A 14,350-nucleotide genomic window follows, 5' to 3' on the forward strand; every position below is an offset into this window, starting at 1 on the left:
TCATTTCAGGAAGGAATACATTCTCGGGAGGAAAAACATAATGACAAAAAGCTTAAAATATTAGAACAGTCTCGAGAAGAACTACTGAAATATTGTAACGAACTGGAAAACACCTTAGTTCTTGTAAATCAGGGTTTCGAAAAATCCAATATAGTTACTAGAAACATCGACAAAGAAGATGACCCTAACTTGAAAGTAGAAGATATTCATTCAGATGAAGAATCAAGTGGCAGAAGTATGTTTAACAACTGAACAATAATTCTGATCTTAGTGACTATTTTTACAAATAATATTTTTCTTTTTACAGAAAGTCAAACAATCACTTTAGAAAAACCACAAGTATTAAAACCAAATCAAATTCCAAATGGAAAAAATCATGTTACCGACAATAAAATGGAGGTAAAACCCGGGAAATTAAGTGTAAATGAAGCAAACCAAAAAGTTGGAAAAACCAACATCTCTATACAAACTGAAAATTCGGTAGTTCAGAAAGAAGCTAAATTAATACAAACAGAAAGAGACCAAGATAATGCCGATTTAAAGAAAAAAAATGCTAGTATTAAAACCGAAAATGATAAACTTAAAAAGGAGCTTAACGATGCAATTGCCTTGGCTAATCGACATATTGATGACATAAATAAAATTCATGCTGAGCAAATCAGTATGAAAAGTAAAATTGAAAATCTTATTGAGTCCAACCACCAGAAAGATTTGTCAAATGAAAGACTTCGCGCGACGATTGAAGAATTAAAACGACAGAATGACGATTTTAGATCTGTCCAAGTGGCACAGCGTAATAAATTAAGAGATGCAGCAAACGAAGAAAATAAATCGTTATTACATGCCATTAAGCAATTGGAGAGCGACAAAGATAGTATTGTGTCCGAATACCAAGAATTGCTGCAAATTGAAAGAAATGACTATTCAAAATCTATGAAAGAGTTAAATACCAAAATATTAGAACTGCAACATAAACTAGACAGGTAACAAATAAATTAAAATGTTTATCCCACAAAGGAAATAAGAACATGAAAGAAAATTCAGCTTTCGTGAGCATCCCTACTACTTTGTGCATTGTGCACCCACAATTTCGAACTTTTGACTTCAGATGTGATTTGTTATTATTTTATGTTTTTGTAAGTTTTTGTAACAAGTTCATAAACGTTTCTGAAATGACTATGTCACCACTAGATCAATCACCACGCTTCATAGATAACGGTGTCATCGTTTACATAATAAGCTATTAACGTATTTATTACAGAAAGGATAGTGCTACTAATTCATCCAACGCAGAAGCCGTGAAGGAAGTCATCAGCAAATATACGAGAAAAATAGCAATTCTTGAAGATAAGTGTTTCAAAGCGCAAAGTGAACTGGAGAGTCGCAGAACGGAATTGTTAGTGGACTTTTACTTGAGTGTAATTTATAAAGCCACGGCAATATTATAGTGAATTTACTTTTGTAGGGTGACGTATCAAAGTGAATTGGATCGGTGGAAGGATTTAGCTAACGAGAGACTGGCTAAGATGGAACAACTCAACTCTCAACTAGAAGAACGGCATAGTCACGAGGTTTGTAAACACTGCCTATTCTATCCATTTCATTAAAGTAATCAAATAAGTTAACTATTTAATTTTAGGTAGAGTCTTACAAAGCAGAAAATCAGCACTGGCTGTCGCAATTGAATGAAACTCAACGTGAACATTTAGAATTGCGTTCAAGATTAACGGAACAGAAGGCTTCTTACGTCAAACAACTTTCTGATAAAGATTCCATAATTGAACAACTTCGCTCGGCAGTTCACAACTTGAAGGTGAATCTTTGTACACAGTGACTTTGTTTTTGATATTTTACAGGAATATTTTGACAATAGGTTTTATAAACATATCTATTTTATGTTTTAGACTCAAATCATAAGTATGCAAACTATGATATCAGTGAATGATCCCAGCTTTGACCTCTCCGCTATCGTGGAGGTGGATGAAAGTAGTGACATGATCTCGCACCATGGCTCTGAAAGACTGGAATTAAAATTTGACTCCACTATTGACTTACGCGAAATGGATGATGTTATACGGATGCCTGCCTCGTCTACAGCAATTTGGTATGATGAAAATGATTTACAAGTTTATTTGAATAGATTTGTCGGAATATGAAAATCTTTGCAGGCATTCAGAGTATTAACGATAATCTGTTATTTTAGGCAAGAACCAGTAATAGAAAGACTTCGACAAGAAAAGCAGTTTACGAGCAAACAGAACGCTATACTCCGGAGACAAATAAAGGCTTTAGCAGCCCGAGAGAGACGCGCTCGGCTCGACGCACAGAACTTGAAGAATCAAGTGTTTAGAATGTGAGAATTTATTCATAAAGAGCTGCATCTGGTAACAAACTTATCGAATTTATTGCTTCGTTTGTGTTATGGTCTTATCCCTTTTTACACTTTTTATACTTCATCATCCATAGCTTTATGGTAAGCTGCTGTTCTCGTTTGTATAATTAGAAAGTCCTTATCAGGTTTCTATTGGATTTTGTAATTCGTTTACAGAAGCACATCTGGCAGCAAGGCAGTGACAGCCGAGTCAGCAGCTCTCCAAAGTAAAATTGCTTCCCTCCAAGCTCAACTTACCAGCGCGAGACGGGACTCAAGTTCTTCTATTGCTTTATGGGATAAGTGGAAGAGGTACGCTTTTTTTCGAGATAAATTCCTTTGGTTCCTTTCATTTGTTAGGAATTTATCTACCTACATCATTATTTCACAGAGCGCAACAAACATCTGAACGTTGCCAAGCACGCTACGAGGAAAAATGTCAAGAAGTCAAAAAGTTGGAAGGTAGTCTTAATCTAGCAAAGTCAGCTGTTGCCAGGCTGGAGAAGGAGAAACGTTTACTGCTTTCGAGGCTTACTGAAGTGAAACGTAAGTAAAAGAAGATTTTATACATTTCCTAACACTTTCTTTATGTAGAGTCAACGATGACAAATACCTCTATTCAGTGCCGTATTATCCATAAGGCACTTTAGGCCAGTGCCTAGGGGCCCACTCCGGCCCACTATGACCAGGGGACCAGCACTCCCGAGAAAAAATGAAAAAAAAAAAACATGTTAAAGATGATTTATGAAAAAAGGTCAATTTTCAAGAAGTTTTAAATGATTTTGTATCCAAAAAAATTAGAAGGGTTAATATTTAAACATGCTTCTTAATCAGTACAATACTGTAAATTTTTATTTTTTAATGTTTATGTTAGTTTTATAAAAATATGCAAGATTTTCCTATTCTTTGTTTCATTTTTAAATGACTCCGATACTTCGTCCTGTAGAATTGTGGCGAACGTCTTTTCACTTGAAGGAAGGCGTAACTATACCTTTGCGATAATGATGTTACCTTCATTCAATTTCGTAATGTAGACAGTAAAAATTTCCAAATTGCTTTGTTGTGGTATGAAAAAGGGGGGGGCCGAAACGAGCTGTGCCTAGGCCCCGAGATGGTTAATCCGGCCCTGTCTCTATTGAATCAATATTGATCTTTTCAGTACTATACAAGGTTCAGGAATTTCTCTATCTATCGTGTTTCCAGATGAAAAGCAACTGTCTATAGAGAAGCAAGACAGTGAGGCACTAGAGAAATCTTACCGTCAGAGCGAGCGAGACAGCATGCAGTCACCGCCTCCCGTGTCTGCGCGCGCGCTTCTTGACCGAGTCCAAGCGCAGCAACGGCGCATTGCGGCACTTGAGGTCGCAGAAAAGGTTAGATCATACCTTTTTTGTAATTTTTCACGAAAAATCTCATCCTTTGTCCGAAACGTGTTTTGCCAGTCCTTAAATTTGCCACACTGCTACACAGCTATTTCTGAAGATAGGTACTCAAAGGCATAGTCGGATCACACGTGGTGTGCAAGTCATTTTATGTATTTGACGTTTTCATAATTTTCAGGGAAATGAACTTCTAGTATCAGAGTATGAAAGATCACTGGCTGAAATAACATCCTTGAAGGGGCAGGTACTGAAACTTGAATCGACTCTGCTAGAGTCACAGATTCGAACTCCCCTTCAGTCAACACACGATGCTCAGCCAGAGGTCGACTATTGGAAAAGGTACCCTGTTTTTTTTTGTTTCGTGACGACATGCTAGCCTTAGATAAACCTGCTTTGATACAGTTAGCAGCACATTAGACATTTTTATAACAATCTCACCCCTATTACAACTCCATAGGATTTGTTTACCCTCACCGCCACCTCATGATGTGATGTCTGTACCCACAAAAATCGTTTATTGTTTTTTCAGTTACTGCGAAATGCTGAAAGAAGAGAATGTACAACTCAATATGCGAGTAAACGCTCTAGAGACATCTCCGACTACCGCCAACCATCATCGAGTGAACGATTTAGAGCAAACCGTGCTTACTCTAAGAGGTAAGAAACATTGATCTTTCTTACTAACTACGGAGGTAAATGTTTTGTCAAAATAGGTCGTGGCATCCACTGCATACCTCATATCCGACCATGTGTCACTGTAGTTCAGTGACTTTCTGTATACTAAATACTTAATGGTAGCCTATTCGAAGATGTACAGTCGACCATCACTTGTTTTTTTTTTTCAGGACTTGTCAGTAAATTACAAGCGGAGCAAAGATCGGGTACTCAAAAACGCATCGACTCTAGGCCGAGCAGTGGGAAGAGCAATGCAAGTGTCACAGAAAAGGTAAACATTTATAGCACTCTAACAAACTGTCTTGCCGTCTGTGTATCTTTGCTGAAATGCCAGTCAGTAGTGGGATGAGTCAGTTTTCAGGAAAATCTAGCACATTTACAGTATTGCCTAAACTTTATTCTTAACATCAATATGATACATCTATTTTCTAAATTATATCTTTATGACTACCACAAGAAGTCTTCAAAAATTGATGTAGTTATTGATGTAAACACGAATGTGTATCATCGTCATCATCATTTCAGCCATAGGACGTCCACTGCTGAACATAGGCCTCCCCCAATGCTTTCCATGTTGATCGATTGGTAGCGGCCAGCGTCTAGCGCTTCCCTGCTACCTTTATGATGTCATCGGTCCACCTTAAGGGTGGATGCTGCGTACCGGAAAACGCAGCGTGGGACGCTGCGTTTTCCGGTACGCGGCCTCCATTCCCGAACCTTTCTGCCCCATGTCAGTTTTGCGTACGAATGTGTAGAGCTTTATTATAATGAGTGAAAGAAACGGTCCTTCATCATGTGCACGTTTGTTTCAGAGTCGAAAACAAGTAGAGTCGCACCGCATAGAGATAGCGAACCTCAAACGGAGTCTGCAAGACAAAGACTTGCTTCTAGAGAGGTCTAAGGAGATGCTGAAAATTGCAGCTGAAAGGGAAGACGAGTTGCTGAGAGAGGTGGGATATCCTTAGCTGTCTAATTATTTTTTAATGTACTTGAAATCTCGATTGGCTAATACATAATAGAAGGTTTTTGTCTTCAATTTAAGTCAACATTATGGCTTTTGCTTTTCAGAATGCCTATCTACGTCGCCAGTTAGATGAACTTACCAGGCACAAAGCTGGATTTCTGTCTGCATAATATGATTTTTTTATCCCTAGTTCTTAGTTTTAAATGGTTAATTAAGCGCTAACAGAATAAGATCTTAATCTAAGTTTCAATCTTAAATAAAACACCATTTCTAAAAGATATTTTTAATATAAAATTAACAATTTCTAAAAGCTACGAGATACGTAGTTTACATTTCTTCAACTTCATTTAATTTCGTAAGTTCACCCTGAAAAAAATAATAACGGAAGTTTTTGAAGAAACAACGATACAATTTTTTGACACGATATTAAAATATTCACCACCCCTGCCTTAGTCACAGAGTAGCATCATAGCCCCGTATTTTTTTGTGTTTTTCCCTTCCTCGTAACTTCACTCTTTTTGGATTAGTAAACATTTAAAAATAATATCTAAGTACAACCACAGAATAATAATAAGTACTACGTACAGAATTTTTACTTTGCGAAGGTATTTAAAAAAATGTATGCTCAATGTCATTAACAATATGGTGTAATTTAGCCTATCTCAAGAGTCAAGCACCATTTTGTTGACAAACGTCAGTGATCGGTACTGCGCCGAAGCTATAGGGCTGACTTCGGTAAAATGATGTGACATGAGGTGCCAAACTGCGGAAAATGACGAAGGAAATACATGATTTATCATGAATAATATTAACTACTTATTTACCTGTCAGTATCTTGAGGCAACTCAAAAAAGTACATTCTGTGTTTTTATTATTATTTAGGCAGTTAAATACTGCACAGTATTTAGTACACCATTTTCTTTATTTTCTTCCATCATACACAAGAATACGCGTGCGTGAGTCAATGTTCGCTCGTATGTGAGGTCTTGTCGAATAGTATCCTGTAGGTGGGCCATCGTGCGTGTTTTGTTTTCGATGTAAACTCGCGGAGATGAATAGGCCTGGTACAACACCCATTTTTTACAGGAAAAAAGGATGCATTTTGTACATTTTCAACCAAACGTCTTATTAAATTAGTAAGTACTAAAATATCAACAAACCTGATGCAATGACACAACCGAACTTAATAATGACCAAAGATCCTTATGAGCTGCTGCCCACGTCCACCTAAAACCAAAACCACCAAATGAAAATGACAACACTAATTTCATTCAGCACCTGTTTCATCCAGAACTTGGTAAATTACCGATTTGGTTATTGGTATCTTTATCTTACAGATATAGGTTAAAAGTAATCCGAGATCCTTGGAACTCCTTTAACAACAAGTGGTGAAACAGGCCTGACAAATACAAAGTGTAAATCATTAGTCCAAACAGGCACTACTAGTCTACCACTATTCAGGTTTTTACTTTACTATACCTGTTTCGCAGACAGTTTTTTCTCCTGTCGCGCCCTGAGCATCCTTGCCAGGGGCGGTGTGAAGAGTGCAGGATCAGGATCTTCGCATCCTGCTTTCTCCCACGGCTGTTTATGTCTCCACAAAAGAGACAGCAATGTGCCTATTAGCAACACCCATGCGAATCCAATCTGGAATAAAAACGTCGAAGAACAATAGGTACTAGATATAATTTGAAGAGTATGAAATACCTAAGGTTAAGTGCTCATACATACCGGACTTGTCAGCATATAGGATAATCTATAAGGATACAAATAGTCCGAAGGATTTGTAGCCATTGGAGTGGATACTGTGATATTGTTTCCACATCCTTCGATACTCAGAGGAAGTTTGGTGGGTGAAGGTCGAGGAGTCCCGAAGCTTATCCAAAAAGTCATGGCCAAGCCACTGAGCAGCCCAATAGATACACCCTAGAAACGGGGAAAAATATTTAAATGATAATACTCATGAAATAATAATTATCATTAATTCAGTTTTATCGCATAGCGCATCTTTAATCTTTATTATAATTGGTTTACCGCAATTTTTTATGAATTTTTATTGCACAGTGATAAGGTATACAGACAGAATCTATATCTTATAGTCTCATAAAGATATCCTAAACTGATATAACATATACAGCTACCCATATAACCAGTGCACTCTACACGTGTCATGTATCCAAGTATGTACCTACCTACATAATTTCTTATCATTTTTCATGATGGAATTTCGTCTGTTCTTTTAAATGAAGTCTTTCTGTTAGTACTATGAAACAAAATTATCTGAAACTCCTTACCCTCTCGTTAGCGTAAGTGGTGAACATGCCCAGGGTAAAGACACCAAGTAGTGGTCCCCCTACTGCTCCGAAAATAATGAGAGAAGCTTGTAGCACGCCGCCGAGGTGTTCCGCTAAAAATGCCAATGCCAGGAACAGTAGCCCGTAACCACACGCCACCAGTTTTGTCAGCCATATGATGTACGATTCACGAATCTTACACCATCTGCGAAATTGCATTTACGGTTGTTTTTGTGAATGACTTCAAAACGAACTGATAATGAACGTCAGAGATTAACCGCAGCTAGTAACTGAGCAAACCAAGTGGCGATGTCCGAGACATGGACAAGCTGGTCTTTTGTAGAAACACTCATTATGACTGTCGTGTTTGTAACACATTATAAAGGGGTCATCATCATCATCATCTCAGCCTAGGTCGTCCACTGCTGAACATAGTTCTCCCCCAATGCTTTCCATGTTGCCCGGTTGGTATAAAGGGGTAACCTGCTCCAAATGATTGACGCTCTAAACACGATGACCAAGATTGTGACGGTAATGATCTACCCTATTTGAATGGAGAGCGATGGTTTAATTGCTGAAATGCGATAATTTGTGTAAACAACTGACATCAGTCATTGCGATACTCGTATGAATATAAGCTCCATAATATCAAATAGTTATACCTACTGATGTAATCAGTGAGCGTGACTGCAGCGAGCGAGTTGCAGGCGGACGATATTGTAGACAGCGAGGCGCTGAAGATTCCCGCTACGAACAGCCCGGCCAGTCCTGGCACCGAGCGCATCGCATCCACCACGTAATACGGCATCAGCTGGTCGATCTGATAAAATTGTACCCAGACATCGTACATTGTTTAGTTTTAAGGTGTAATTTGCAATACATCGTGACGGCCCCAGAAAAACTAAAAAAATATCTTACCGCAGTGATTTTTTGATTAGTCAGCGGATCGCAATCCCTATAGACGGCGTAGATGCCCAGCCCACCAATGCACGTGAAGGTACTGAGCAACATCATAACTGGCCAGCTCCACCATAGGCACAGCTTAGATCTTTTCAGTGTGCTGACTGTCAGTAGCCGTTGAACCTGGAATGTTTTGTATTGCTCAATGCCCAATAGTTTATTGTGAAAATTTCATGTTATCACAGATTATTTCATTCCACAAAATATGTGGGATGGTCAAGCTGTAGCTACCTGTGTGTGGTTAACGCCATACAAAGACAAATATGTGACCATCCCTCCAAGCAACAGGCTCCACCATGTGTGCCTTTCTGTTGGGTCTATACTGAACCTACGCCAAAAAAAACAGGGTTACTTGCAGTCATTTATAATACAAGTATTTACTTGTATGATGCAAGTAAAACTTACTTGTTGAAGTCCAATCGGCCCCCTTCATGAGCTTTTATGAAAATCTGATCGAAACCTCCGAGCTGCACTGAACTGAACACAACAACACTGATCACAGCTCCATACATTAACGCTGATTGAAGCAAATCAGTGAACAATACTGCTTTCATTCCTCCAAAAGTAGAATACAGGGTACATGATATTCCCACCACTAGTATCGATACCAGTCTATCTAGCCCAGTTACTGATTCCAGCACTATCGCTGGTGCGTACAGCACTATTCCATTGTACAATATCATCTGCAATGTGTACGTTAGGGAAGCGAGCATGCGTAATCTTGGTCCAAATCGCAGTTCCAAATATTCGTAAGTGCTGGTCTTTTGCAGTCCGAAGAATACTGGTAGGTATAGGCTGCTGGCGATAGGTGTCGCTAGTCCATAGCCCAGGTTGGCGACGATGAATATCATGCCGTAGTAGTAGTTTTCAGCAGACACTCCGAGTAGAGTGATTGCAGATATGAAGGATGCCATTAGTGAGACGGCTACTGGAAGAATTGACATGTTCCGATCGGCCATTAGGTACTCCTGTAAAAGAGAAGGGCGTCTTCATTTACGGATTAGGTAGAGGCACTTTTTAAATGGTTCTATCTGTATTTACCTTGTTGGAACGCAATAAAATTTTATCTTTCTCTTTACATGAGTAGACAAGAGATCACTGTTTCAATCAGATTAAATGAACGATGACCTACTTAATTGCAAGTCACTGAGTTGTTGCCGTTATTAGCGGAGCGGACAAGCGCCATTTAATCAATGAATACTATTCTACATCTGTAGTAGTTATAAATCACATTGTTATTGCTTCTAGACGATAACCTCTTTACTACAGACTACGATTTATGTTTGTCTAAACTACAGTTATTTATGTTTAGCTTCTTCTCGCGAATTCAGCCGCATGTTTCAGTCACATAATTTTTTATGGCTCGTATTGTAGACAAAATACTTATCTCCGAGACTTTTCTGATTTCTTACCAAACGATAAATAAAAATTACTTGTAATTTACACATCCCTAGATTTTTTTCATTAAAGGTAGCCTACACAAAGTACTTGTCTCTTTTACCAAAATTCAGGCACACAGTCATAGTTACTTTCGTATTTATAGGTATTATTATCTAAGTAACATTAATTACCTCGTTTGTCTTTTGTTTACCGCCGCTGAATCGAAAGTAGAGTCCTATGACGACCGATGCCACCATAGTCGCCGCCATGATGGCGTAGTCCCATGCCCCAAATACGTTCTCGACCATTTTTACTGTAAAATAAGGATTATGGTGTACTTGACTATAATTTCCATATCATTTAGGAGTTTAACTGGAAGAGAATTCCTCAAAGCATTAAGTTCGACTTTGATCTGATTCTGATGTTATAATGCGTGCAAAAAGTTTTATTAATTAAATTCCTTAATGGAATTATCCCTTAGAATTTTCTCGTATAAAATCGAACTGGAATGAAATATCTACTTGTTCAATTTTTCCCAAGATTTGGCAATTTTAAAGAAAAAATATAATTCTGATATAGAATTTTATTTACCTACCTACAGACATCGACAACTGCTGGATTAGATACTGCGTTTATTAGACTGATATAAGACAAGGTCGGTTTTTTTAGTCTGCCGAATTTATATCAAATGTATTTTATCTGCTTATCACAAAATTATCTTCATCTTAAAACGCATTTTAACTTATCATTGCAGATGTTATATTGTAATATTATAAGAAATTGAAGATTGGGCATTATCAAGGAACTCGTACCTAAGCGCTCAATAATATTCTGTAACCATGCACACAGTGTAGCCTAGCCTTAGGACGTCTGCTATCGAACCTAGGCCTAACACTTAGCCTCGTTCTAACCGTCTGTAAGGTAAGAGCTTCTATTCTTATTAGGTGGTCAATCCACCATGTGGCTGAAAATTCCAGGGTCAGATCGACCGAAAAAAATTTTTTTTTAAATAGTCTCATCGTCAGCATCAGCAGCAAGGTTCTGAAGTGGAGGCCATGTACCAGAAAACGTAGCGTGAGATATCCACTCACAAGGTGGACCGACGACCTGATAAAGGTAGCAAGTAGGCGCTGGATGCAGGCCGCTACCAACTATGCGATGTGGAAGTCTTGAAGGAGGCCTATATTTAGCAGTAAACGTCCTGTGGCTGAAATGATGATGATGAAAATAGTCTCCATATAAGAAATTTCACTTTTATATTTACCTACCGACTCTACGATTAGTTAATTATTAGGTACTTTCAGTGTTTTGTTGATCACACAAATAGCAATAATCTAGCCTTGACCCGAAACTAACATTGTATTTATTTACAACCGGAGTCATTTACAAAACAGATTACATACCTACTAAGTAGGTAATTCTAAGTGATCAAAAGTCGTATGAATTCTTAAAAAACAAACAAAACCGTACTTACCAAAGACCCAAGTAAGGTAAACGGCTACTAGTTCGTGATAGTACGTAAGTTCGTAAGGTTTTTTTCTAGCTCAAATAATAAGCAAATGGAATATTATTTATAAAAATTCTTCATTACTACAAAAACTCTATTATTTAAGCTATCTAAAAAACCAAGTACCAACATTGTGGCGCCAAAAATGAGAGCAATCGAAGCTTCAAACTCTCAGAGAGCCAAAAACAGCCGTGCGGCTTGCAAAGGTTGCTCTCACCGTAAGGTTAGCGCTCCAACTTCTTAAGCTTATAAAAAGGCGAAGGAACGTCCATTTAAATAAAACTTGTAATAGTGGTTTCGTGTGTTCCTTGACAATTGATTTGGCTTAGAAAAAAGTTATATGAAAACGTAGAATTCCTTTAAAATTGCGATTAATTGACTCACGAAATAGCGTACATATTATTTTTCGGGTGTCCCCTATTTCGTGACACTACCGATTCAAGGATATTATGAATAACATTTTGATGCTTGGTTTTTAAATAATTATTTATAATAATTTAAATGTAAGTTAAATGAAACAAATAATGCGTTTATTTAAGTTTCTCATGACCTAAATTCGGTATATGTTTCGTTCACTAGAATTTATATGACACGAGTTTGAAGTTCACATTTATGACCAATTTTAAGATAAATTAGCATAAGTAATGCCAGCATAATTTTGGTTTTATTTCGATTTGTTTTATTTATCTTGGTTTATTTGTATTGTATATGGGATAGATAATAGTTAATTGACACATTTTGACAATAATCCATGAATTTTACTTGGGGAATTTGGAATAATCAGTATCACGAAACAAGGAACCGTATTATTGTTACTTTTTTCCAAGTTCGTGATATATAAATGTATGGTGTTAGGTACTTTTATGACACACACCATCAAAGAAATCGACATATTTTTTAGTTTTTAATACTTACCTACCTAAGAAATTAATTAATTACTTACTTTTTATTATGAGTCATTGGCGTATCTGGGGTTATTTTCAGGGGGTGGGGGGGGGGCTACCCTCACTTGAAACTGCTCCAGGGGTGGGATTATGGGGAGAAGGGGGGGGGGGGGTTACAAATCAAAATTTTATGGATACGAAGGGGGGGGGGGGGGTAAGTCCCCCCACATTTCTATTGGTTAATATAAATATTTTCACATATCGCTAGAAATAACAAATCTACATTTTATGGGTACGAGGGGGGGGGGGGGTAAGTCCCCCCTACATTTCTAATGGTTATATAAATATTTTCACATATTGTTAGAATTACCAAATCAAAATATTATACTAGACTCACATTATTTCTTATGAATATTTCAGGTAAGTAATATCGTCAATTTCACATAATTATTTTATTCTAAATTTTATTATCGTTTTTAAATTTATTAAACCTTTAATCATTATTAAAATATCCTAACTGTATGCATAAAACCTTATCCCGAAATAGGGGACATGAGTTCACGAACTTAGAAACAGAGCAAAATTTTGTCACGAAACAGGATCCAAACAAGAGGTCCGCAGAACAATTAATATAAAAAAAAGTTCAAACTATATAACTATAAATTATGTATTAACTTATTGTCAAAAGACCAAAGTTTAGCATACAAAAGCTTTCATACTGATATCATGCTTGGTTATTTTTAAATAAAATGTTAAAGTCGTAAGAGCCTTAATATACCGAAGTAGGGGGCACTTACCTTATTTAATGTAAATCAAGGCCGGCAATGTGAGAAACTGAATTTTAATGCATTTTAGAATAAATCACGGTAAAATTATCACTTTTTCGTACGCATAGCGTGTTTAAATTTTTTAACCTTATTTTTACAAGTTAAAAGTTCACCGGTGAGGCACAGGGCACAACACTAGGTGAATAATAATGAATATTATTCAGTATTACACACACGTGCGTCGTCTAGCGTATGCAACTTGTGAATGGAGAGTTCTGCGACCGAAACGCATGGTCTGGCAAATATATTTAGCAAGTTTATCAAAACCCATTAAATGTCTCAGGTCGTGTAGTAACATTCGATGAAGTCGTGTCTCTGATGTTTTCGATTATTCGAAGATTGTAGAGTCGTAGCAACTAATTAATTACTCACCTAGTTACAATCACGCAGACCAATCATTTTATTTTTGGCAAGTGTGCCTAGTAAAACCAGGTTAACTACTAGTCCATTTTTTTAAACTTGATCGAGCTAGAAAAAAAATGGATTGATTTTATTTACGCGCCGTAAAAAGATGAAACGTCTTTAATAAAGTAGGTCACCTATGTATTTTTGTATTTTTTAGTTGCTGCAACTAAGGATACATGTGCACAAAATGTCCTTAGTTTTATAGTAGACTAGCTTTCCGCCCGCGGCTTCGCCCGCGTGGAATTTTATCTGTCACAGAAAAACTTTATCGCGCGTCTCTGTTTCAAAAACCGGGATAAAAACTATCCTATGTCCTTTCCCGGGACTCAAACTATCTCTATGCCAAATTTCATCAAAATCGGTTCAGTGGTTTAGGCGTGAAAGCAAGACAGACAGACAGAGTTACTTTCGCATTTATAATATTAGTCTATAATAATATAAACTAGTAAGATTCATCACAGAGCTGTCATAAAATAATGTCGTGAACTGTTCGTATCGTTTTAAATAACTTAACAAACAAGAAGGAGATAAAGTATGCATAATAAACTACATTACAATAAAAATAAAACAAAAGTATTTTTAAACAGGTTGTATATTTGGAACATTTTACATCACATCACAATGTTCGTTTGTAGACATAAAATACATATGTACCGTAACTCTACATAGTTTTATTTTAATTATAATTATAATTCAATTAA

The 14,350-nt window shown here is 37.1% G+C and overlaps 2 protein-coding genes across 3 annotated transcripts; one reads left to right on the forward strand and one right to left on the reverse strand.

Moving 5' to 3' along the window:
• The first annotated feature begins 8 nt into the window (after positions 1–8).
• Positions 9–5,670, forward strand: LOC135074077 (centrosomal protein of 290 kDa-like). The gene is made up of 15 exons (XM_063968383.1): positions 9–235; positions 308–983; positions 1,262–1,396; positions 1,466–1,571; positions 1,640–1,813; positions 1,905–2,104; positions 2,204–2,353; positions 2,549–2,683; positions 2,763–2,917; positions 3,575–3,744; positions 3,932–4,092; positions 4,283–4,410; positions 4,599–4,699; positions 5,241–5,378; positions 5,497–5,670. Exons 2-15 carry the CDS (start codon positions 394–396, stop codon positions 5,560–5,562), a joined length of 2,409 nt encoding a protein of 802 aa, XP_063824453.1. The 5' UTR covers positions 9–235; positions 308–393; the 3' UTR covers positions 5,563–5,670.
• Positions 5,660–11,508, reverse strand: LOC135073831 (putative sodium-dependent multivitamin transporter). Of its 2 annotated transcripts, none has more exons than XM_063968034.1 (11): positions 11,501–11,508; positions 10,218–10,339; positions 9,052–9,614; positions 8,878–8,974; positions 8,605–8,769; positions 8,349–8,506; positions 7,687–7,891; positions 7,124–7,318; positions 6,872–7,039; positions 6,553–6,619; positions 5,660–5,758 (listed from the first exon to the last, which is right to left on the reverse strand). In XM_063968034.1, the coding sequence occupies exons 2-10, from the start codon at positions 10,332–10,334 to the stop codon at positions 6,596–6,598; spliced, it is 1,692 nt and encodes a 563-aa protein (XP_063824104.1). In that variant the 5' UTR covers positions 10,335–10,339; positions 11,501–11,508; the 3' UTR covers positions 5,660–5,758; positions 6,553–6,595. The 2 variants fall into 2 exon arrangements, with proteins under 2 accessions (XP_063824104.1, XP_063824103.1); XM_063968033.1 differs by lacking the exon at positions 11,501–11,508 and adding an exon at positions 10,622–10,660.
• Between the last annotated feature and the right edge of the window lie 2,842 nt (positions 11,509–14,350).

The sequence above is a fragment of the Ostrinia nubilalis genome, chromosome 8, assembly GCF_963855985.1.
Source record: "Ostrinia nubilalis chromosome 8, ilOstNubi1.1, whole genome shotgun sequence".
Taxonomy (NCBI): Eukaryota; Metazoa; Arthropoda; class Insecta; order Lepidoptera; family Crambidae; genus Ostrinia; species Ostrinia nubilalis.